Genomic DNA, 23856 nt, shown 5'->3' with positions numbered 1-23856 from the left:
GTTTGCAGCTTGTACTGCGACTCTTTTCCCAGCTGCATCGAACTTGCGGCTCTCTTTATCTGGGGGTGGTGCATCCCCAGATGTGTGGGAGTTGAATCTTTTCCGAGCTGCTCCTACTACGACGGAATCTGGTGGCAGCTGTGTGGTGATGAAAACAGGGTCCGTAGGAGGTGCCTTATACTTCTTTTCCACCCTTGGCGTTATTGCCCTACTTTTGACCGGCTCCTTGAATATTTCCTTTGCGTGCCGAAGCATACCTGGCAGCATAGGCAGGCTTTGGTAGGAGCTGTGGGTGGAGGAGAGGGTGTTGAATAAAAAGTCATCCTCGACTTGTTCTGAGTGGAGGTTTACGTTGTGGAATTGTGCTGCTCTAGCCACCACTTGAGTATGCTGAGCTGTCTTCTGGTGGTGAGGGCTTTGTTGGATATGCCTCCGGACTGTTGTCCGACACCGGGGCGTCATATAAGTCCCAAGCGTCTTGATCCTGGTCACCTTGGCTCATGGTGGTGTGAGCCGGGGAATGTGACGGAGTTTGCGCTGGTGCGACGTTAATTACAGGTGGAGGAGAGGGTGGCGGAGTCACCATTTTCACCATTTTTGTTTGTGGCGCCTGGTCTGTTTGAAACTCCAGTCTCCTTTTTCTCCTAATAGGGGGAAGGGTGCTTATTCTTCCCGTTCCCTGCTGTATGAAAATACGTTTTTGCGTATGGTCCACTTCGGTGGATTGCAGCTCTTCCTCAAACCTATGCTTTCGCATCTGAGAGGACAGTGATTGTTCCTCTGTATAAGAGCCTGGACCTGGGTCGGTTACAGGTTGTTTCGGCACCGAAACCCTGCCTGTATCTCTTTTCGGCTCCGAGGTGGCTTTTTTCTTTTTTTGGCGTCGAAACCTCTCGGCAGTCGATCTTAGTCGGTGCCGCTGTCTCGGCGTCGAGCCGCTTCCACACCGCTATCTCGGTGTCGTTTTTCTCCAGCACTTTCTCGATCCAGAGAAGGCTGCGTGCCGGTGTCTCGACCGGAGTCGGACGATCTCGGCACTGTTTTGGCCTTTTTCGGTGCCGATGGTCGGTCACCGAATTTATGGGTGGAGCCATGGCCTGGTGGCAGTGGCGTCCCCTGGGCCTTGTCACTTTTCTTCTGTATTGTTTTCGACGTCTTACTCACGGTTCTTTGATCGTCGAATTCCTTGGAGTCCGATTTGTGGATCGAAAAGGTTTCTTCTTCCTCTTGTTCCTCGAACTCTCGGTGCGCTGTCGGCGTGGACGCCATCTGAAGTCTCCTGGCTCGACGGTCACGGAGTGTCTTTCGGGACCGGAACGCACGACAGGCCTCGCAAGTCTCTTCACTGTTCTCAGGCGACAGGCACAGGTTACAGACCAAATGTTGGTCTGTATACGGGTATTTGTTGTGGCATTTGGGACAAAAACGGAACGGGGTCCGTTCCATCGACGTTGTTCGACACGCGGTCGGGCCGACCAGGCCCCGACGGGGGATCGAAAACTACCCCGAAGGGCACCGGAGCGCGTCGATCTTCGATGCGGTGTTGACTAACTACGCCGATCCCGAACGCAACAATACCGATGAAAATCTTCCGATATTAACTAACTTTCCGTTCCGAAACTCGGAGCGACAGGAACACGTCCGAACCCGATGGCGGAAAGAAAACAATCGAAGATGGAGTCGACGCCCATGCGCAATGGAGACAGGAGGAGGAGTCACTCGGTCCCGTGACTCGAAAGACTTCTTCGAAGAAAAACAACTTGTAACACTCCGACCCAACACCAGATGGCGAGCTATGCAGAACATGTGTATCTACAGAGACAGATGCCATCGAACACACATTTACACATTAACTGAAGTAAGGTAAAAGAATCACAGGTTTCCCGTGCCACTTGTCTTTAGGAAGACCTTCGTGGGCAACGGACATACAAATGTGATAGTCTCTTCAAAATGCAAAAAAGTATTTGAGGATGTGGAAGTGTTCCACAGTAGCAGATCATTTCACTGCACTGAGAAGCATTTATTAATATTGCCAGTTTTTAAACAAATTTACAAACATTCATGCCTCCCACTCTCTGACAAAGCCATGCGTGAACCATAAAGTAAGTCCGTTATGTACACCCTTAGTGTGTCATAGGTTGTTATACATGGTATAATACTGGAGCATTCTAAAGCTCAGGTGACAACGTATTATCAAAGTAGCTATATGTGTTTCCATGAGTGTCAAGAAGAGGTAAGGGGATGAAAATACAAGGAACAAAACTACAAATATATGGACTGTCTCTTTGATAAGACAGTGTCAGAGCTTTAGAGTGCTTCAGTGTTATATTTCATTAAGCAGAACTGACCGTGATTGCTGGGGTGAGGCTGGGCTCTAGTTGCACAGACATACCTGGCAGCAAGGGCCTAATCCATTCACTGCTTCCAAACGTCCATGTCACAAACACGTACACAAATTAAGTTATTTGCCACATGCCTTTCCTGGCCAGCCAGGTTCTTCACTTTCCTGTTGCTTAAGCTTTTGAGAGCTCTCTATGCGGAAGCCACAGCCCCTTTGTTACCATAGCAACCACCTCTCCGTGCCTTCCAGGCAGCAGTTAAATGCTAGCCAAGGTCAGCGCAGCATTAAGTTAACCCTTGAGGAGCTAGCCCCGGCCTACATCCACTCTTAAATGTCTTGATCAATCTGCCGGTCCTGACTAAATCTTTCCACCTGTACTATGTCTAGCAGTGGAGTTGAAGGTCTTTGTCTGTCCATGTCAGTAACTCGTACACCTTGTGGGATCTTTGTACAGGATTGGTTTTGAATGATTTGCTACTTCAACAGAAGAAGTTTCTAAACACTTCTAATAGAGACTCCAGACAAAGATAGTGAGATCTAGGATTCTAATGCTTTCCAATTCAATCAGGTCACTTGACTAGCCAATATGAATGATTTCAAGCAGAGGATTACGCCACGGTGAGGCAGAGGGAAAGCAACTCAGATACAGCATAACAGTATTGTCAAATCGAGGACATTTCTAGAGGCTTCATATATTGGGAAGTGTGGATGAAACCCTCAAAATAACTCAATCACCAACAATCCACTCATTTGCATGCTTCGTTCCCCCTACACCCACACCTTCCAACAACCATCTCCCAGTTATGCCAAGTATGCCTGCACCAATGTTGCCCTCGGTCACAACAAACTCCATACCTTTTGGTCCCCGGGAAAATTTTTGTGAGTACCCATAAATTAAATGCAGCTCATGTACATTAGTAGTGTGGTGACTTGGGCACGACAGCTTAGGACCAAAGTCTAATATAGTATGATACATTGGTGAAACCAAGAGGGCGAGGAATTCAAGCCAGAGGCATCTCAAACAATTGTCAAATCACGTTATGCAGAGCACAAAGAAATGAATGGCATGGGTTTTTGGTATTGAGACTTACTGTACATTTCTTGGTTTGGACCAGGCCATGCTACGAGTATCTTGCAACCCCATTCGTAATCCGTTCAGTGCACCAAACCCAGCACCTGATAAATAAAAAAATAGATATACATATATTAGAAGAACAAGAGCGAAATTATGATCAGCATTTTATTTGATGCTAAAGGGATGAAAGCTCTCAATCAGATAAATTGCTTCTAAAGTAAATCCATGCATTATTAAGCTGTGTCTGAAGATTCCAAAACACCTCTTTCACATTCTGAGCAATGGAGAATGCATTACACTTCAAATTGACGTGCACTTAGATGTATCTTAACACTATATACCATATCCTGTAAGCTAGCTAATGACTTAAGTTTTTTTGTACAAACCAATTAATGCTTAACAAAAAATACCGACAACTGTTAAGTCAGTATGAGGAGGCTTTGTGGGGTAAATGTGAACTACGAGAATACTTTTTCCTTACAATTGTGATGCTTCGATAGTACAAAACAAACTGGTGGTCTAATGACAGGTGCATAGAAAGAGGAGGTATTCAAATAAAACGTCAAAACGGTCATTTACCGCCAAATTATATTTCTATCAAACTCCTGAAGAGGAAATAATTCCCATGGAAACATTGGCCGCAGCCAAGAGGCAACAGTATTTAGAGTTACCTATAACCCATATTTTCCAGGAGCGTACACTTTTTCAAATACCCCAAATGTGGATGCCCTGGAGATAGCTTCAGAATTCTAATGCTAAAAGAGCAGGTAGTACCATTATCCACGTTTTTTTTTTTTTTTTTTTTAAATACTCCCTACATGGTAGCTCTATAAAATCAAGTTTTTTCTTATGAAGCAAACATCAGGGAACTGTGCAATAAAGCAGAACCCTCTAAGCTATGTTCGATTCAATATTAGGCTCACGCTCCTTGATTGCGTCCGTTCAGAAAGGCACTAGTACATTCATGAAGTGCCGATTAATTTGCATCGGCAGCACAAACTTTCCCCTAATGCAGCCAGATACCAGGGAACAACTATATTAATCTAGGATTTCCAAGAGCAAGAACGCATGCACGTTCGACTTAAGCAGCACACGGACGAAATCCTCACCCCACCCATAACTCAAATGTTATTGTTTGGCTGACGGAGAACACACATACGCTCCAATAGGCTATAGTGGCGTTCGTAAGAGAAATACAAATAAAAACCTCGATTACTTGCATAAATCAATGTATAAAAAGCGTGTCAGTTCTTTGGACATTAAAATTCAGACGGAATTCTCCAGAAACAAAATGTATTCTTTCCGGTCCCGATGTACCAACCAACACGCGTATGGAGATTTCCTAGAGTTGTTTAATAAAGTAGAACCGGAGAAAAATACAATCCTTCAAAGCTTTGAGCTCTCCTGCCACCTTGTGAAGTTTAGAGGTATGACACCATGGCCTAAAGTGTTATTAAATGGCAACAATTGGCGGCAGCCTATAAACAAACCTTAGGTGCAAGATGCATCTTATGAAATGACAAACTTGCAAAACATCATTGATATAAAACAGTCCAGCTTCTTTAGATGCCTGAAAGCGGACAGTAAAAGAGGAATGAAAATGGATACTGTAAAACTGCCCTTTCGATATTTTTTGGTACAACATAGGTATGCATCGGTAAAGAGAAAGCTTAACAGCCCGCAAAAAAAAAAAAAAAAAGGACATTCGAAAAAGTGAGGCAAGGAATACTTACACTGCAACGTTCACTTAAAGGTTTATAATTATGGGGTAGCATAGTTTATCAATTAATGACTACTTGTAGGTAACTGGACATCTTCATGTTCAATAAAGAATACAAGCGTCGAGAGTATCAATACGTTAGAACAGGCTACCAGATTTACCAGGAATCCAGTTGAAATAGCTAAAAGAATTATTGCAAGGTCATCCTTTAATAACGTAAATTGTTGGTGAATTCTTGACATGGTCATACTAGAAATGCCTGTGTGTAATTTTAAAGGGACTGCTACCAGGGCAACACTTAATATGTAGGACAATACTGTGGTCTGGGCATGCCTCATTAAAAGGTGCTCCATTTAGTTGGCTTTCCTAGCACCAACAGAATGTAACTATACCTGTTATGCAGCATCCTCCAATAGTGAAAAAAGCCAGCTCAAATCTGCCACGCGTTTTGCTAGCTCCTGTGGGTAAAATAAATTCTTCTGTGTCCTGAAACGAAAGAGGTGGACACAACAATATATTAAACAGGACAGTAATTGTGATATCACCATTTATCAGTTACTGAAATTTGAAAAAAAAAAGAAAAAAAAAAAAAACTTTCCTCCTCGCATGCAAGTACCAAGACTGGCACTCATGCGACAGTGGACAACGTAATCGTGTGTTCAGACAATAGCAGCAAAGGATAACTACAGACTACTATTTTTTTAGTAAGCTAACCAATTTTATGTTCATAATTTAGAGCTTTTAAAGAAAAGGCATAACTATTACCACAATGTGTTTAGCAATGAATATGTGATATTTCGATGAGAAGTACTGTTTAACACCAACAACGTAGGCCTTGAATTCAAAGTGTTTGTTGCAGCCAGTTGCCTTCATACTCATGCACATAGTCATTTTTCTGTTCTTTTCCGCACCCATGTATTCAGCACATGATTGTTAAACTGTGAATAATGTTTTTAAAAGTCATTCTGTCATGTACAATATACTTTGTTCTCAAGCCGTTAGCAAAAGCAATGCTTCCTCAAGGCTCACCTATTGGCACTGCAAAGTGATTTCTCATCAGAACTTACCCTTGACTAACAGAATTTGTACCAACTATAAAAGGGGTCATAGGAGCACTGAGGATGGGGGACTTATATTATAAGCCTATGGAACAGTGATAATGATTTTAAGTTGCTCCACTCTTTCTGTAATAAGATTTGTTGGGATCTTTGGGCATTTGCAGAATTAAAACAAATGTATAGAGCTTATTTTATCTTACCGTCTAAAATAGGCTTCACCCAAAGGGTATTTGGGTTCACGATTATGATCTTTAGCAGGTGAGACGTTGTCAGACTGATCTCCAATTTATGATCTATTTACTGAGCTGCATTATACCCTGTTCTGCTATTTCAGGATCTGCACTTTATTTTGTGCTTCATGCTGTATATGACATCTGATTAACTGACTCTTTGCTATGGATTTTGCATTCTGTAATGACTTTAAACTTTTAATAAACCTTCGTGCTGAGCACCCAATGCTGGTTTGTGATTCATGGAAGGCTAAAAAAACTCAGAAAGTGTCCGTACTTAAAGTTGTTTTAACAATTTAGATAGTTGGGTGCGGGAATAGTGGGATCTTAAGGCAGGGATGGGTGCCCCTTTGGCCAGAGGCTGGGTCGGTAGGGGTGTGGTACAATCTGCCTGTAGGGGGGTTTGGCGAGGGACCATTGGGGTACGTGGTATTTTATCATATCTTGTTGGGGTGGCTTCCACACAGTGATGATGCTCCCTATTATCAAGTTGGTTATGATCAAGGATGGATATCACACACACACACACACAATGGGGGACTAAATACAAATTTAGCTCACTTGGAATGTGAGGTTTAAATAATCCGGTGACATGACAGAGTGCATGCTTATTTCCAGCAGTACAAAGAGATCATAACATTCCACCAGGAACTACACTTGTGGGGATATTGCCATTTAAAAAAAAATTAAGACATTTGATGCAGAGACATATTTACACCACACACTACTCCGGTGATGGCAGAGGTGCCCTGATCTGGGTTTCTCCAGGAGTTCCCTTTAAAAAGACATGTACTGACATGACACATATGGGAGATATGTTATCCTGGCAGGTACAGTGGACGGCCATGAGTTAAGTCTTATCCATTTATATGGAAAATGTCATTTACCCAGTGTAAATCTGTTTGTGGCATGTAGTGCTGCAGATTCACATGCTATGCATATCTCTTCTGAAATCTAGTGTTGGGCTCGGAGTGTTACAAGTTGTTTTTCTTTGAAGAAGTCTTTTCAGAGTCACAGGATCGAGTGACTCCTCTTGGTTACAATGCACATGGGCATCGACTCCATTGTTAGATTGTTTTCCCACAAAGGGTGAAGAAAGGAGTGAGAGTATAAGACTACAAAAGAGATGACCATGCAAATGTAAGTGTATCTACATATGTACAAATGTTAAACATGAACGAATACAAGCTTCCGGGGAGGAGGGAGGGTGCATGTGAATCTGCAGCACTACATGCCACGAACAGATGTACACTGGGCAAGTGTCATTTTCCGTTTGATGGCATGTGTAGCTGCAGATACACATGCTATGCATAGATTACAAAGCAGTTAGTCCTCCCAAAAAAATAGCGGTGGCTAGCCTGTAGGAGTTGTAGTTTGAAATAGTTTTCTTAGGACAGCTTGACCTACAGTAGCTTGTTGCTGTGAAAAAACATCAACAGCAGTGTTTTGTAAATGTAGGATGAGTTGACCACGTAGCTTCTTTACATATATCAGCCACTGGTATGTTTCCTAAAAATGCCATTGATGCACCTTTTTTTCCCCTTGTAGAATGTGCTCTAGGAGTGATCAAAAGTTGTCTTTTCGCCTTGATATAGCATTTTGTATGCATCTAACAATCCATCTTGCTAACCCTTGTTTTGATGTAGTATTGACTATGTGGTTGTTGAAAAGCAATCAAAAAGTTTTGGTTTTCTAAATTCTTTAGTTCTGGTAGTTCTCTTTTAGTTTACTATAGTTTAGTACATAAGAGCTCTTTTGAGATCTGGAGTATGAAGAGCTCTTTCTGCCAGAGTCTGGTTGTGGAAAGAAGAATGGCAATTCCACTGTTTGGTTGATGTGAAAAGGAGATACTACTTTTGGTAGAAATTTTTGATTTGTTCCAAGTACAACTTTATGTGTGTGTACTTGGAAAAAAGTTCTCAAGAGTGAACGCTTATAATTCACTAACACTTATTAAAGAAGTAATGGGTACAAGGAAGGCAACCTTCCATGTCAAAAAACTGAATTTGGCAAGAGTGCATGGGTTCAAAAGGTGGGGCTGTGAGTCTAGTAAGTACAATATTTAAATTCCAAGAAGGAACTGGTGGTGGTCTCGGTGGAATATTGGGTTTTAATCCCTCAATGAATGCTTTAACAACAGGAACTCAGAATAGAGAAGTGTGTTGAATACTTTGTAAATAAGCAGATATTGCAGTAAGGTGGATTTTGATGGATGAAAAAGCTAAATTTGATTTCTGCAAATGAAGTAAATAACTTACAATATCTTGTACAGATGCTGTAAGTGGATCAGTGTTTTAGATTGTCAGTAGTAGACAAATCTTTTCCATTTATTTGCGTAACATTGTCTAGTAGTAGGTAAACATGCTTGTTTAATTGCTTCCATACATTCAGATGGAAGTTTTAGGTAATCAAATTCTATGACTTTAGGAGCCAAATTGCTAAATTGAGAGCATTGGGGTTTGGGTGGCCGATTTGACCTTTGTTTTGTGTTAACAAATCTGGTCTGTTTGGGAGTTTGAAATGAGGTACTACAGACAGGTCTAGGAGTGTTGTGTACCAATGCTGACGTGCCCAGGTTGGGGCTATGAGTATCATGGTGAGTGGTGTTTGATGTAGTTTGCTGACCAGAAAGGGAAGGAGTGGGAGAGGGGGGGGAAGCGTAAGCAAATATCCCAGACTAATTGATCCATAGAGCATTGCCCTTGGATAGGGGATGTGGGTGTCTAGATGCAAAGTTTTGGCATTTTGTGTTTTTGCTTGTTGCAAATAGATCTATTTCTGGTGTTCCACACTTTTGAAGTCCTTGTGTGTGAATCTCCCATTCGTGAGTTTGTTGGCGATTCCTGCTTAGGAGATCTGCCAATTGATTGCCTATCCCTGGAATGTATTCTACTTATAAATGAATGTGATTGTGACTTGCCCATTTCCATATTGTTTGGGCTCGTAGGGACAGTTGAAATGAATGTGTCCCACCCTGTATGTTGAGGTATTACATGGTCGTCATGTTGTATGTTTTTATTAGAACAGTGGCCTATTTGAGAAGAGGTCGACAAGCTTTCAGGGCAAGAAATACAGCTAATAATTCCAGGTAGTTTACGTGAAGCTGTTTCTGTTTGGGATCACATTTCCCTTGAATGGTATGATTGTTGAGATGAGCTCCCCAACCTATCATTGATGCGTCTTGTGATTATGGTGAGAGGCACACGGTCTTAAAATGACCGCCCCTTCATTAGATTGCTGAGATTCCACCATTGAAGGGACATATGTGTTTGGCGGTCCATCAACATCAAATCTTGAAGTTGACAGGGTGCCCGAGACCACTGTTGTGGGGGCCTCATGTTTAGTTTTGCATTTTGGAACTATGGCTATGCAAGATGCCATCATCACTAAGAATTTCACAATAAATCTTGAAGTATCTTGCTGATTTGGCTGTTTGTGTGGAATGAGATTTTGGAAAGCTTGTATCCTTTGTGTATTTGGACATGCTAGGGCTTTTTGAGTATTTAAAATAGCACCTAGGTAAGGTTGTACTTGTGCTGGTTGAAGGTGTGATTTTTGGTAATTGAGAGTGAACCCTAGTGAATGCAGGGTTCACATCACATACTGAGTACGTTTTTGGTATTGTGTAAAATTGCTTGATTTTATTAGCCAATCGTCTAGATATGGAAGGACGCGAATGTGTTGCCTTCTTAAGTAGGCTGCTACTACTGCTAGACATTTTGTGAACACCCTGGGAGGTGTTATGCCGAATGCCAACACTTTGAACTGGTAATGTTTTACTACTATGACGCACCTTCAGTATTTTCTGTGAGCCGAATGGATGTGATTATGTAAATACGCATCTTTGATGTCTAAAGCAGTCATGTAATCTTGTTTTTGAAGTAGCGGAATGAGATCTTGAAGTTACCATGTGAAAATGTCCTGACAGGATGTATGGATTGAGAGGTCTGAGGTCCATGATGGGCCTGAGGGTGCCATCTTTTTTGGGAATGAGGAAGTATAGTGAGAATACACTCCTGTTTTGTTGAGAATGTGGGACTAATTCTATTGCTTGTTTTAATAACAGAAATTGTACTTCTTGTGGCAACAGAACATTGTGTTCTGGGGACAATTTGTGGTAACGCAGTGGAATGTTTGGAGGGGTTGAGATCCATTCTAGGCAATAGCCATTGCGGATAATTGATAGTACCCAATTGAGAGAGTGGAATTGCTACAGTCTTCTTCCCACAGAAGATGTGTGGGGTGGGAAAGAAGTCACTGCTTGGATGGTGTAATGGCTTGCTTTGAGGCTTGGATCTTGCCCGTTTCTAAAATATTGTCCTCTATAGGACCCTCTAAATCCCCCTCTTTGATATGGTGTTCGTTGTCCCTGCTTTGCCTGGGAGATAAGAAACTTCAGAGGATTGAGGCTTAAATCTTCCTCTAAACTGTGGCCAGCGAAAGGAGACTATATGGTGTGGGATATAGTGCCCCCGTTGCCATTGCAGTATCAGACTCTTTTCTCAGTTTTTCTATAGAGGTGTCCACTTCTGGCCCAAATAAATGCCTAAAAAAAAATAAAATAAAAAAAAAAAAAAGAAGAATGTTAAGTACTCCCTGTTGAATATCTGGTTTAAAACCAGAGGAGTGTAGCCATGCATGCCTACTAATTGTAATGGCAGTATTAACACTCCTTGCGGCTGTATCAGCAGCATCGAGGGCAGACCTTATTTGATTATTACTTATAGCCTGTTCCTCTTCTAAAACCTGTTGTGGCCTTTTTTGATGCTCTGTTGGGAGGTGCTGTATGAGTTTTTGCATCTTATCACAAAGAGCTCTATTATACCTGGGAAGAAGTGCTGGTGAATTCGCAAATCGCCATTGGTTGGCAGCCTGTGTGGCTACTCTCTTGCCAGCAGCATCAAACTTTCTACATCAGGAGAAGGAGTGTCTCCTGATGACTGGGTGTTAGCTCTCTTTCTAGGCGCACGCACTACTGAAACAGGAGGGACCTGCTGTGTTATGTAGTCTGGATCTGTAGGGGCAGGCTTGTATTTTTTGTCAATTCTAGGGGTAATCATGTTTGACCATTCCAGGCAACATTGGGAGACACTGCTATCTAGAATGAGTGGAAGGCAAAGTGTCGAATAAAAAATAAAATTCCAGGGGTTCAGAGGGCATAAGCACCCCATGGTAAGCAGCTGTTCTAGAAATACTTGAGTGTAGGCAGCAGTATTTTATGGTGAAGAAGGCTTGGATGGGTATAGGTCAGGATCAATGCTTGGAATGGGATCAAGATCATACAGATCCCAAGGGTTCACTGTACCTCCATAAGAGTATACTGAGTGTGTTGGAGAAGGCAATGGTGGTGGACTATTCTGAGGAGGTGAAGAAGAAAGCTGTGGAGAGTGAGGAGAGACAGGGAGGGGTGGTGGTTTCTCCTTCAGTTTCTGAACCTTTGGTGGTGGTTGAACAGAGTCTAGTTCCTCTTGAAAGGCCAGCATTCTTTTAGTCTTTAAAGGAGGTGCTGTTAAGACTCCATATACATAAGGAGACTGGCAGAATTCTTATTGTCTTTCATCCATAATCTCCAATATTGGCTCAATCTCAGCCTCTTCCTTCAGAAGGTTTGTGATGTTCTTGCATGGGCTTCAAGATTTGCTTAAGTTTACTCGAAAGTCCTTGTTCCTCTGTGTATATGAGGATTTTTTCTGTTCTGACGTTTGAATCTTTTTCGATCCCGAAAAAGAAGTCTGCTGTTTCAGCTCCGAAGCAGGACGTCGAGTTTTCAACTGCCAAGAGTGAGGACGCTTACTGGAGGCGGAAGTTTTAACCGACTTGCCTGACTCCGAAGTGGAATGAGGAGTGGCCTTTTTGGCACCAATCCCGAAGGTCGGTCACTGACAGTCTTTTTTTAGGCCGAACCATGGCCTTCTGGCAGTGGTGTACCCAAGGCCTTTAATTGCTCTTTTTTTTATATATGGGTGTAGGGGCAGACTTACTCACGTGCAGGCCAGCAGTGATGGTCTATCATTTTCCGAATCTTGCTCGGAGTCGGTATCTCCGATGGAGACTGCTGTCTGCGCCTGCTCTTCCTCCAGGACCTCGAGAGGTTCAGTGCTTTTCAAAGCCATTTCTAGTGCTCGGGCCCTGCGATCTCTCAAGGTCTTCTTCGATCGAAATGATCGACAGGCTTCGCAATCTTCCTCTTGATGGTCCGGAAAAAGGCACAAATTACAAACCAGATGTTGGCCTGTATATGAGAACTTTGCGTGGAACAGAGGGCAAAAATAGAAATGGCGGTAAGCCAGAACAGGCCAGAGTCAGGCGCATGCGCCCGAAGGACAAAAAGAAGATTCAGACTGTACTACCGGCTCGATGCTAGCTGGAAAATGCGATCAAAATACTGACGATTAAGTAGGTTTTCCGATTCGTAATCTCAGAGCGAGAGGAAACCCGTCCGAGAGCGGAAAGAAAACAATGGGGTCCGTGCCCACGCGCAGCACTGTAACCGAGAGGAGTCAATGACTCAGAAAAGACTTCTTCGAAGAAAAACAACTTGTAACACTCCGAGCCCAATACTAGATGTCGGAAGAGATATGCATGGAATGTGTATCTGCAGCTACACATGCCATCAAAAACACACTTTATCTATATATTATACTTATTCGGGGCAGAGGTGGTTATGGCAGAAACTTTGATAGTGTAGTAGATGGTACGCTTGATAGAACCCTACCACGCTGTGGTACTAAACATAATATGACGTCAGCACTCAAACCGACCAGGGCAAGTATGAGACTAATGGACATGTGGTGCGTGCAACAGCCGCAGACACTTGTTTATACCTGATATACCCCTGCGACAGGTATATTACTTTTTGATAGAAGCTGATGGGACAGCATGCGACAGGCTCAGTTTACCTCGCCTGCTATATATCTGATCACGCACCCCTGCTGATCACAAATACTCTTCAGATGCCCATAACTAGGCTGCCGCTTTGGTGCCTCAGGTTTGAGGCTCTGACAGATTCAATCTTTTGCAGGATACAGAACAATATTTTAAAATAACTGGGGCAGTGAGGGTGGCCAGGCAAAAGAATGGGATGCTATAAAGTGGGGTATCGGGGGTTGGAGGGGACTCTGGACCGAACTATAAAATCGCACTAGACACATTAATCACTGAAAGTTTTATATGGAGGGGACAGGGATGGACACCTCTTAGAGCCACTTATAAAGCCTGTAAGTTCAGTACAACCTGTACTGGTCCAGAGGAAGAGAATGGGAACCAATGTCTCTACTCAGCAGGCAATTATTAAAGTCTCTGCTGATCATCTCCAGGAACTGTACGCGTACCACAGCAGCCAGTCCTGCACATTCTTCCCATCTGACAGGGCTGCCCCATCACAGCTTACGCTGGAAGATCGAGAGGAACTCGAGGGCCACACTAACTCAGAGTGCTGGACGTGTTGAAGGCCACTAAATCTTCAGGGGGAGACGGATCATCAGCAGCTTTTTTGACAAAGATTTCACATAACCCCAGGATTGAAAAGTGTATTATCATACACTTGAAAAGGCAATATGGTGACACATCTACAATTGAAATTAAGTATATGGGCTTACATTTTTTCCTTACCTGAACAAGGTATCTGGGATCCACATTTAAATAAGGAGACAGGGGGCTCATTCCAGTTACTAAAAAGGAAAATAAAGAGAAATGCATTAAAAGCACACATTCATCTCAATGCAAGCAGAACGAGTTGTACTCTTTAGGTTATTGTTAGAAATTGGGTTTCTAGTTGGCAGAGGTATGCACCTTGTACAAGTAAGGAGCACAAACCTAGTCAGGGCAAGTCAGAAACACAGAGTAAATTAGCCTGTGCTCACCCACTGGTATCCTGGCGCACAGCAGCAGGCCTAATTTGAAGGCAATGTGTTAAGTACTTGTGCAACACACAACTGTATGAGATACATAACGGCAGAAGACTTCTCACAGAGGTACAAAAATAACAGGATGAGACCGTAGTATCCAAAGTGCGACTGAACTGGTTTGATACTTGAAAGTAACTTGAAGCTATTTTCTAATTCAACAGTTATTTGAGTTTGCCGTTGATATGAGGCCCTAAAATTCAGATGATACTTGAACGAGTGTTACAGGACCCTGCCTTGAAGTTAACTTGCAAGTTTGGATTGGTTCCCAGGTCGGTTGTCACGCTTGCAATTTAGGGAATTCATTCCCACAGATGAGGAGCATAGTGGTCTTTGCAGCTGGCGCAGTTTGGAGTCTTACTAGTACTCGCAAGAACCCAGGTTGCTCTTACTTCCTTGTCCCGATGAAGACCCGCAAACAAGGTCTTGATTGACCTCTGTCTTTCGGGTCGAAACGTCGACATTTTATTTCATAACCTGTATGCAATACCTTAGCCACTATGGTCAATATGGAGTTAAACAATATCTCTGTTTAGTGGCATAAAGGTGTAATAAGAATATATGACAGGATTTGTCTGACATGATCCCTTGCATATGCTTTGTTTGACTTTCATTCCCTTCATGAAATCATGCACAAGCAATTTTTCTGTGCATTTTGTGCTTCTTTAGTGCAACCCTAATTTTTTTATATGATGAATATTAGTTCAAAGCAATAAAGATTGCCCTATTGGTTTAATGTGATGCAATTGTTTATTTTTGCCCCTCTTCTGGTTCCGTACTCACCCAAATCTGGCGCCAGGGTGGGAAACATGGAGAAGCTGTTTTAGGATGCGTTACTTGAGGTAATAGATCCTGATTATCTGTGTGGACCAGCTGTTTGTACTACTTCCTGAAAGTGGCATTTCTAAATAGCAAAAATAAATCAGACTTTACCAGTCAAGAGGATATATTACTACCATTCTAATGGTACTAAACATGATGTGGCTACTCCTCTCAGATCAGGAGTTACAGCTTGAAGATATTATAAGGAATTCCCAAAGATGGCCTATGAGATGGGCACGCCTCACAGTAATGAAACACGACTCTGGGGAGTTTTTCCATTACTAGGACACGAGAACTTAAACGTAGATGTCCTGAATTTTGCCTACATGGCACCCTGCCCTATGTGCTACCTAGGGCCTACCTTAAAGGTGACTTGTAAGAAAAGAGGAGTTCTAGACTTGGCAAGAGGGTTTAAGCGACAAGTACGGGTGGCATTTAGACTGCACACTCAGGCCCAGCAGTGGCAGGCCACAGACATGTTGACAGTAGCTTCAGAGGCAGAGTTGGCTGCATGTGGTACAGTGAGAAAGAAGGATGTTTAATACAAGGAGATTTTAAAGCAGGGGTTAAGGCAGGCGCTAACAGGTGCAAACATCTTTGGGATTATTCTGTACCGCCAGGTTTGGAGGGGAACACCCTAGGAAGTGGCAATTCAGCTCAAACCCCCTTGGATCTGGTGTCTCAGGAGGCAATCTGTCAAAGCATTGTGGCTCACCAGAAAGGACCCGGGCAGACAGCAGCAAGTCGCAAAACGGATTATCGCAACTGCAAGGCACTATGCGCTGGGTCATTAAGACTTGCGCCAAGTTCCCGGAGAGGGTGGATGAACTGGAATCGAGGATTGTAGCTTTGGAATCTGAGACATCAACTCAAAAAGCGGTGACAGACTCAGGCTGGGATGGCGGATACCAAGCGGAAACAAGAAGACTATGAAAACAGACTTAGGCAGAATAACCCGAGTGTGCTAGGTGTCCCTGAAGGCTTTTTTTTTGCGGGGTGGGGTGGGGGGGGGGGGGGGGGGGGTGGTAGAGGGAAAGAGACATTAGAAAATATGCAGTTAGGATCAGGATCTTTAAGGGAGCTTTACCCAAACTCTCTGAAAGAACTGGGAGACAGAGGTTCAGGGAGCCCACAGATTTCCATTTAAGACAAGTACCCGGGAGAGTGATAAGGCAAGGGCAGTACTGGTATTTTTTGGTAATTATTTCGGCATCAGGTAGTTTTTGATTTGGGTCAGCCGGAAACAATCTTGAGGGCTGCACCTGTCTTGCAACATCACTATTGAAAGAAGAGGGCGGCAAAGGCAACTAATTCAACTCTCTCAGAATAAGGGAGCACGGGCAGGCAGGTTATGAACATGGCAAAGCTTAAGGTTGTGGTATAAGTGAGGGCCCAAGTCTTACATCAGAAATTAAAGCCAAGGAGTTTCTTGAATACCCTGCATAGCCTGACTGGGCACACAGTATCAAGTCTGGTTCCATCTCCCTCTGGTGCTATGTTTCCCTTCTCTTTTTTCTTTGATAGTTCATTTGTTTGTGGTGGGGGGACCGTTATGGCGTGGTCAGAGGAGGCCAAGTTTATCAGTTTAACACAGCACGCATAATCAGTCACAAGAGGAGAATACCAAATCGGTTATTAAGCTTGCCTTTATTTGAACAGAGGCAGAGAAAGCACTATCTTTGTGATGGAGTTGGTTTGAAGAGTATGCAATCATTAAGGCAACGAATAGCTCAGAATAAACTACAAATCTGTTCATCAAGATTTGTGGTCTTAATGATACAGCTAAACCGAGAAGGATGCATTAGGGCTGAAGGCTATTATACCCAATTTAGTATGCATTCTTAAGGCCCGTATCCCTTGGGATAAGCAGGCATTGTTGAAGGAATGTGGTCTGATGCTCTTGAAGTGGTCATGTCAGGGTTTGACATCTTAAGGTGTGGCTATCCTCGCAAACAAGTCAGGATATTCGATTGGCTGTTATCTGTCAGATAAGCATGGTAGATGGGCTATCTTAGAATGTGGCTTCAGTAATGGCCGGTTCAGACTCTGCTCGGTTTATGGTTCTAATGTGGAGAAGGCTAAAATGTTTTTAAACACAGAATTTGCATCATGGCCCCTTCCTCTTATTTTGTGTGGAGATTTCAAAATCCATCTCAAAGTGTTGGATGGCCAACCATCCCTGGGAAATACAGGTACAAAGCCTGTTGTCTATATAGAGAACTTCACAGGTCAAAAAAAGATCACAGGGTTGTAGATGTGTGGAGTAAGCGCAGGGCTCTGGATCCAGGCTTCACGTTCTTTTCCACTCTGCATAAGAAAATGGTGGAACTTGGTTGCTTTTTTGTGTCCATTACCTTGGCTAGCCAGGCTCGTTTAGAGAAATATCCATGAGTTCTCGTCCACCATAGCCCGTTGATTCTTGAGATCCCGGTATCCGATACCCTTAAGCCTCAGAGATCCTGTTTTGGGTTTTTTTGGACAGAAAACTTATTAGATACACCGTTTCAGGGTCACATGCGGAAGTGGATCATCATGTTCCTGGAGATTAATAGAGGGTCTGCTTCGAACAGTTTGGTATGGGACGCCCTGAAGGCTGGGACTGGGGGCGAAGTACTCAGCTATGGCTTATTCCAACAAAGAAAAATTCTGTTGAGTTATTTAAGAAATTATCTTTAGCAGAAGAGAATCTGGCACAGCTATTGACTAGAGGCTTGGATATTTTGTGGGTACAGCAAAAGATAGCTATTCAAAAGCCAGAGCTAATCAATATCTTAGCAAAGCGGTCACTTCTAATTTTTTTTTCATACAGATCGGAATGCAAATATGGCAAGAACACTGGAAGGCTACTAACAAAGCAGATTAGGCAAAAGGAGGAAAGGGGAATATCGACTACTATAGACAGAGAAGGTAGGTGAAGTGAAACTATGCCATTGTGGGTGTGTTTATAGATTTTATGACCACCGCCCAGAGAAGGCTATGAGGGCCTACTCGCTGCCCTGGAGGGGGTCAGTAGAACTAAAGAAGAATGTGCCTTTTTGGACGCCCCAATCTCTGCAGAAAAGGTTTGGGAAACTTGACTCCCTTGCCACTAGCAAAGCTACGGGCCCAGATTAACTTACCCATCAACTTTTTCAAGGGCTTGGTGAGCTTCGGCAAGCTATGTTTTTTTGTTTTGTTTTACAGACACAAGAGGGGGTAATCCCCCCTTCATGGCAGATGACATGCATAGTGGTCTTTAAGAAGAAGGGTAAATCTGTTAAATCCTGGCTCTTATAGGCCGATCTCCCTGATCCACTGACAATAAAATCTATGCCAAAGTTTTGACAAATAGGTTGGTGAAGGTGGTCTAAGGGCTAGCCTCATTACAATATGGTTTATTCCAGGAAGTGGGACATTTGTTTATGTATGAAGGGCGATATCTTTGTTGGATGTTGCAGAGGCATCAAGTGCATCAGCGTGGCTGGTTTTACTCTATGCTGAAGAGGCCTTCGATTGTGTTTCATTGGGGGTGCTTATGGTAGGTTTTGGAATGGAAGGGCTTTTGGAGGAATTTTATTAGGGCTATTAAACCACTTTTTAATGCACCTAGGGCCAGGCTAAGAATAATGGAGGTAGGGTCTTATACTATGCAAATTTCAAGAGGCACAACACAGGGGTGTCCATACTACCTCCGTTATTCACATTATATAGTGATTATTTCATAGCCCTACTTGAGAACAGCTCCTGCATCAAACCGTACGTCATGAACCAAGTGGAATATAAAGTGCTGGCTTATGAGGATGACGTGGCAGTAGTATCAACAGATCCCTCAACAGCCCTCCCCGCAACCGAACAGATGGCTAAGCAGTTCGGGGCCTAGCTCAATGAGGAAAAGACGCAGGTGTTACGGGGATATTAATAACGGGAGGATGTGATGGAATAGGCCCTGTTGAAACCCCACCAATTTACGAACTAGCTTTGAGTAGTAAGGGTAAAGTCTGATTTCCTAAAATGTCGAACCCCAGCTACTATAAAGAAAACTACATTTAAGACCCTAAGAGCAGCATTCAAAGTCTGGCAACGGGCCAGGCGTAGACTTGGTATAATCAAGTTTACTTGTTATACACCCCTACCAGCCTCATTTATTTTTACTCCCGTATTTCAGGGCGTTATTTCTAAGAGATGGGCTCAAAAGGGTAAAGTGACACTGGGGGACATAAATACGGAGGATCAACTTTTTTTCTTTTAGTGAGCGGCAGGAAACTTATTGGATTTATATGGTCGATTTTTTCAAATACCTGCCGCTACAAGACTTCAATTTTAAAATAATTAGGAATTCTTGCTCAGTGGGTAAGATTCCCCTAGGTGACGCTGTAAAGCAAGTGGGACAGAGTTGTATTGATTTATGACTGCCTGATACAAGGGTTACCCGATGATCTGGGGGCACAAAATGACGAATGGGAGGCCAGACTTGGGGCACAGGGCCATCTTCTACAAGAGTCTCTGGATATAGCCAATAAGGTTTTCTGAGCAGCCGGTATGAAAAGGCAAAATTTCAAAACAGTTCTTAATTTATATTATACTGTGGATATATGGGTTGGGAAGTCCAGTGGCAACTGCAAACAGTGTGGTGCAGAAAAGGTTGAAATAATTCATTTTTTTCCCATGTCCCAAATTAGAGTTTCTGATATCTGAGAATCGGTTTTTCATGAGTTCGGTCATTGGCGGGCCTGTCCAGATTTCCCCTGCACTACTGGTTCTGGGGGTCTTGGATAGTTCTGAAGCAAATGAGGTAGTAAGGGGGCATTCATATCTCATATGTTGCCATGTCAATCTAGAACATGGCTCAAACCTCTACAGATGTGAGGGGCGTAAGTATCAGATAAGTAGGGTACAGAATTTGGTCACCTGCGACTGCCTGGTTGGAAACTTTTGGTACCATATGCTGAATACTCCACAGGGATATGCCCCATTTCGTATTTTATAGCATTCTGGTTTGGCATTATGCTATGTTAGGGATTTCCCAATATTTTATGTTTCTAGTTTAAACTATGGGTTTTGACGGGAGGGAGTTGACATTCCCTTACCTTAATGTACCTTACGGGGCGGTATCTGTGTCTACTTATGTTTTTTTTTCTCTTTTTTAATAAGGGATTTGGATCAATGTAATTTCTTTTGTTGTTTAGAGACTTCAGCAGGGATCTTATTGTCACAGATATAGATTTCTTCTTTTGGTATTTATATCATGCTGTATCAATGAAGTATGTTATTCTCTGATTTGTCAGCTGTATCTATGTAAGGACGCTTAATAAAGAAAATAACATTTAAATAAAAAAAAAAAGTGTTGGGGTTCGTCCTATTTCCTTATCTCATACTTGCTAACAGATCATAGTCCTATAGTGAATTCTCCTAAAATTGCAAAAAGCATAACAGAGGAATGGGTTCAGACACTGTCTCTTCAAGATTATACAGAACAACCGAGTCTCCTGCTTCTAGGTTCCAAATTGCGGACTAGCCCACAACTGAGAGAGACGCACTAAAAATGAGGCCCAAAGAATGCCCTGCCCAGATTTTTAATTCAACATTTAGGAACCAGCATACTATATTAAATCCAGGATTATATGTCAAATTCTCGCAGTCAAAGTCTAAAACGTAGCCACTGTATTCCGGCGTGTGGCAGAGGTGGTGTCGCCAATGAAACCCAACTTGTTGGGGGACCAAGTTTCCAAGTAACACCTATTGACTTGAGCAGGATAAAGGTATGCGTGGTACAAGGTAAAGGCATAAACTTTAGGGGAACCTGGGTATGAACCACACAGATTTTTATTTTAACCAAACCAGGAAACAAACCCAAGGGTCTCGTCAGGACTATAAGTCTATCTGGCTATAAACAGAAAGAATCCTAAATTTAACAACGGTCCAAATATCGACAACTGCCCCATGACACGGAAAAATACTATGGACTGGGTGATTCTTATTTATTGAGATGCTCTCCTAACATCTGTTAATTCGAACTGGATAGCTCTTTCATGCTCGCTGTGCAATGTGCTTTCTACTCAACAACATACACTGCTGCATGTCAAATAGATTCCCGTGCTGCATTAATGAAACATTCGTCCCAATTTTGGTGGGAGAGAATATCCATACGTGCTTAACATGGGCTCGCTAGAAAACACGCTGCTGAATTAAAAAGGGATCAAAACCAGAACGAGCGTGTGTATATATATATAAATAAAAAAAAGTTTATAAGGGCAACAAGACAAAAGGAAATTGTGAATTGTGACGCCTTTTCCGAGGTCTGTGGGACGGTAGGCGGTTACCTGGCACTACCCGCTGTGGGAACGTGTCCCAGAAACTATAATACTATTTTAGCCCAATTTGGTAATTAAGTAATCCCACTGGACTCTGGACTAACTAAGTGTGGGGAAACGTGCAGTGAAGACTAGCTGTAGGAGGTGGTAGATGAACTGAACCACAGTAATGACATAAGATAGATTCAAGTACGACCGTACACTCTAAGAGACGCGTTGGATGCCAGACGAGAGCAGCATGAAATAAGGTACATAAACTGTGAACGTAATTCAAAATCCCCACCCACAAAAACAGCTTCAAACATCTTTGCAGAGCAATGTCGCCTGACTTGCAAAGCTCTCATGAGAACATTCTATAATGAAATTCGTGCATCCTAAACTTAAGCGAAGAGATTAGAGCGTCGTGTAAATTAGAAATCCCGACGTGCCTCACCTCCCCAGCCGCACCCTAACGCCTCTTGCCCACCTACCCATTTTGTGACTCACCTTTGTTTCAGCTGCCTTCCCCCGCACATTGAACCTACACAGCGCAGCTATTGCCTCGTGAAACCCATTTATGGGGGTATTAGGACCCATTCACCAAGCCACGTTTTATATCCTGCGCCCCTCGTACCCCTATAAACCAAAGCATTTCATCGCATCTTTCTCCGGCTTCGTAGACGATCTCAACCAGGGCACGTAACTCAATCTAGTGTAAGCGCAGGCAACTCCCATCAACACTACGCTGTCCCTTACCAACAGCCCCGAGTACACCCTACGCCGGGAGCCATTTCCGCTGCCTCGTGTTTCCTAACCTTGAGCTCTACCACCCACCTAGCCCCTCACTCACACGGCACTCCCGCCAGATCCGCGTGAGAGTACCCGGATCCTGCTCCCCCGAAGAAGCCGCCCAGACCGCCGCGGCTTCCCGAGGAGCCGGGCCCGCCGGTGTCCATAGTGCCGATTGTCTCGGACCCCGTCAGCTTCCCTCTAGTTCTTGCTATGACCTCGCCGCTTCGTTTCCAAGGGGGCCTGCTGCGCATGCGCGCAGAGAGCACTTTACGGCACTTCACAACGTAATGAGAGCACATGGTCATGTCAATGACTTTATTAAAAAAAAAAAAAAAAAAAGGGACAATTCAATATCTAGTCCCCTGAACTATATCAAGATAAAAAAAAGGCCGCGCAGAGAACACTTTACGGCACTTCACGACGTAATGAGTGCACATGGTCATGCCAATGACTTAAAAAGGGACACAGACACAAGAAAGGGACAATTCAATATCTAGTCCACTGGAGTATAAAAATAAAAAAAAAGTACGCATGGAGCGGCCATGTTAGGTAGAGATAAAACTACACCGGCCAAATGGAACACCAGAGAAAACATGTTACATTTGGCAAATAAATCCCTCCATGTCTCAAAGAATAACACAGTCATGAACTGTTTTGATTTTGTTTGAACGAAGTGGTCGAAGTGTATAAAAAATAGTATACTAACTGTAATTTAATGTGCAACGGGGCAAAGGGTGTGGGTCAATATGGTTACAGAGTCAAGGGGAAACAAAGGAACAAAATATCCTGTAACTGTACTAAGGCCTCTCTCCCATGGATAACTGCTTATTAAATATTTGCTCCAACTACACCATTAGCTGACAGTAAAACCATTTTGGTTGCTTATGCTAACGCGTCCCTTTATGATAAATTATTTCACATTTGGACTCGTTTTAGGCCAATGAATCTTTTGACCCAGTTGAGAGACACCTTAGGATGAGATAGCTAATCAATATGTCAATCAATACATCAATAATGTCATCAATATTTATTATAATAATGCATTTAACTTTAGTCAAATCCATTAATCAACTCAAGACACCACCATGACCTTTCAGTCATGAATAACCACACCAGTTTAGTAGAATTTTATGAGTTTTATTCCCTATTGATTACAATTCTAAAAGCAGGTGTGTCAATCTCAAAAGCAAAGCACTCAATATCATTGTCATAATTTGGCAACTCGAATAAGACTTAACCCCAAAGCAAGGAATGCAATTATTAGAGCAGAACACAGCGTCAACATAAATCAACTTTAGCAGAGTGTCATTACCGCGTCAGTTCAACAAAGCATAGATTCAGTAATTTTTCTATTTGCGTCAGTTTAGTGAACCCCAGTCCTAACCACTGATTAGCATTGGCATGTTGGGCTTCATGCAAAACAATTTAGAACACCAATTTGGAAAACATCTAGCTATGGTCTCTGTCAAAAGTAATAGGTTGGTATCTAGAAAGGAAAAGCAAACAGACAAATCACAATTTCACCCTCCAAAGTTTAGGTCAGCACCCAGGTTCAGTCTTCGTCTTCAAGACATGAGTTGATTCGCCATCAGTCAGAGACTCAGCTCACGGGGAAAACGGGGCACTTCCCTCATAAGGAGGTAAA

At 43.0% G+C, this 23856-nt stretch overlaps 1 protein-coding gene across 1 annotated transcript in view; it reads right to left on the bottom strand.

The window, feature by feature from the left end:
* LOC138300853 (mitochondrial import inner membrane translocase subunit Tim23-like) overlaps positions 1–22467 on the bottom strand; it is a 51751-nt gene extending 29284 nt beyond the window's left edge. Inside the window, exons 1-4 of the mRNA XM_069240668.1 lie at positions 22270–22467; positions 14036–14094; positions 5529–5622; positions 3433–3517 (exon numbers count right to left, since the gene is read on the bottom strand). Of these exons, the coding sequence (XP_069096769.1) occupies positions 3433–3517; positions 5529–5622; positions 14036–14094; positions 22270–22462 (431 nt within the window). The 5' untranslated portion in view covers positions 22463–22467. The remainder of the gene's footprint in view (positions 1–3432; positions 3518–5528; positions 5623–14035; positions 14095–22269) is intronic.
* Positions 22468–23856: the final 1389 nt, after the last annotated feature.

The sequence above is a fragment of the Pleurodeles waltl genome, chromosome 6 (assembly GCF_031143425.1).
Source record: "Pleurodeles waltl isolate 20211129_DDA chromosome 6, aPleWal1.hap1.20221129, whole genome shotgun sequence".
Taxonomy (NCBI): Eukaryota; Metazoa; Chordata; class Amphibia; order Caudata; family Salamandridae; genus Pleurodeles; species Pleurodeles waltl.
Note: the sequence above shows the minus strand (reverse complement) of the source record. Positions and strands in the feature narration are given on the sequence as shown.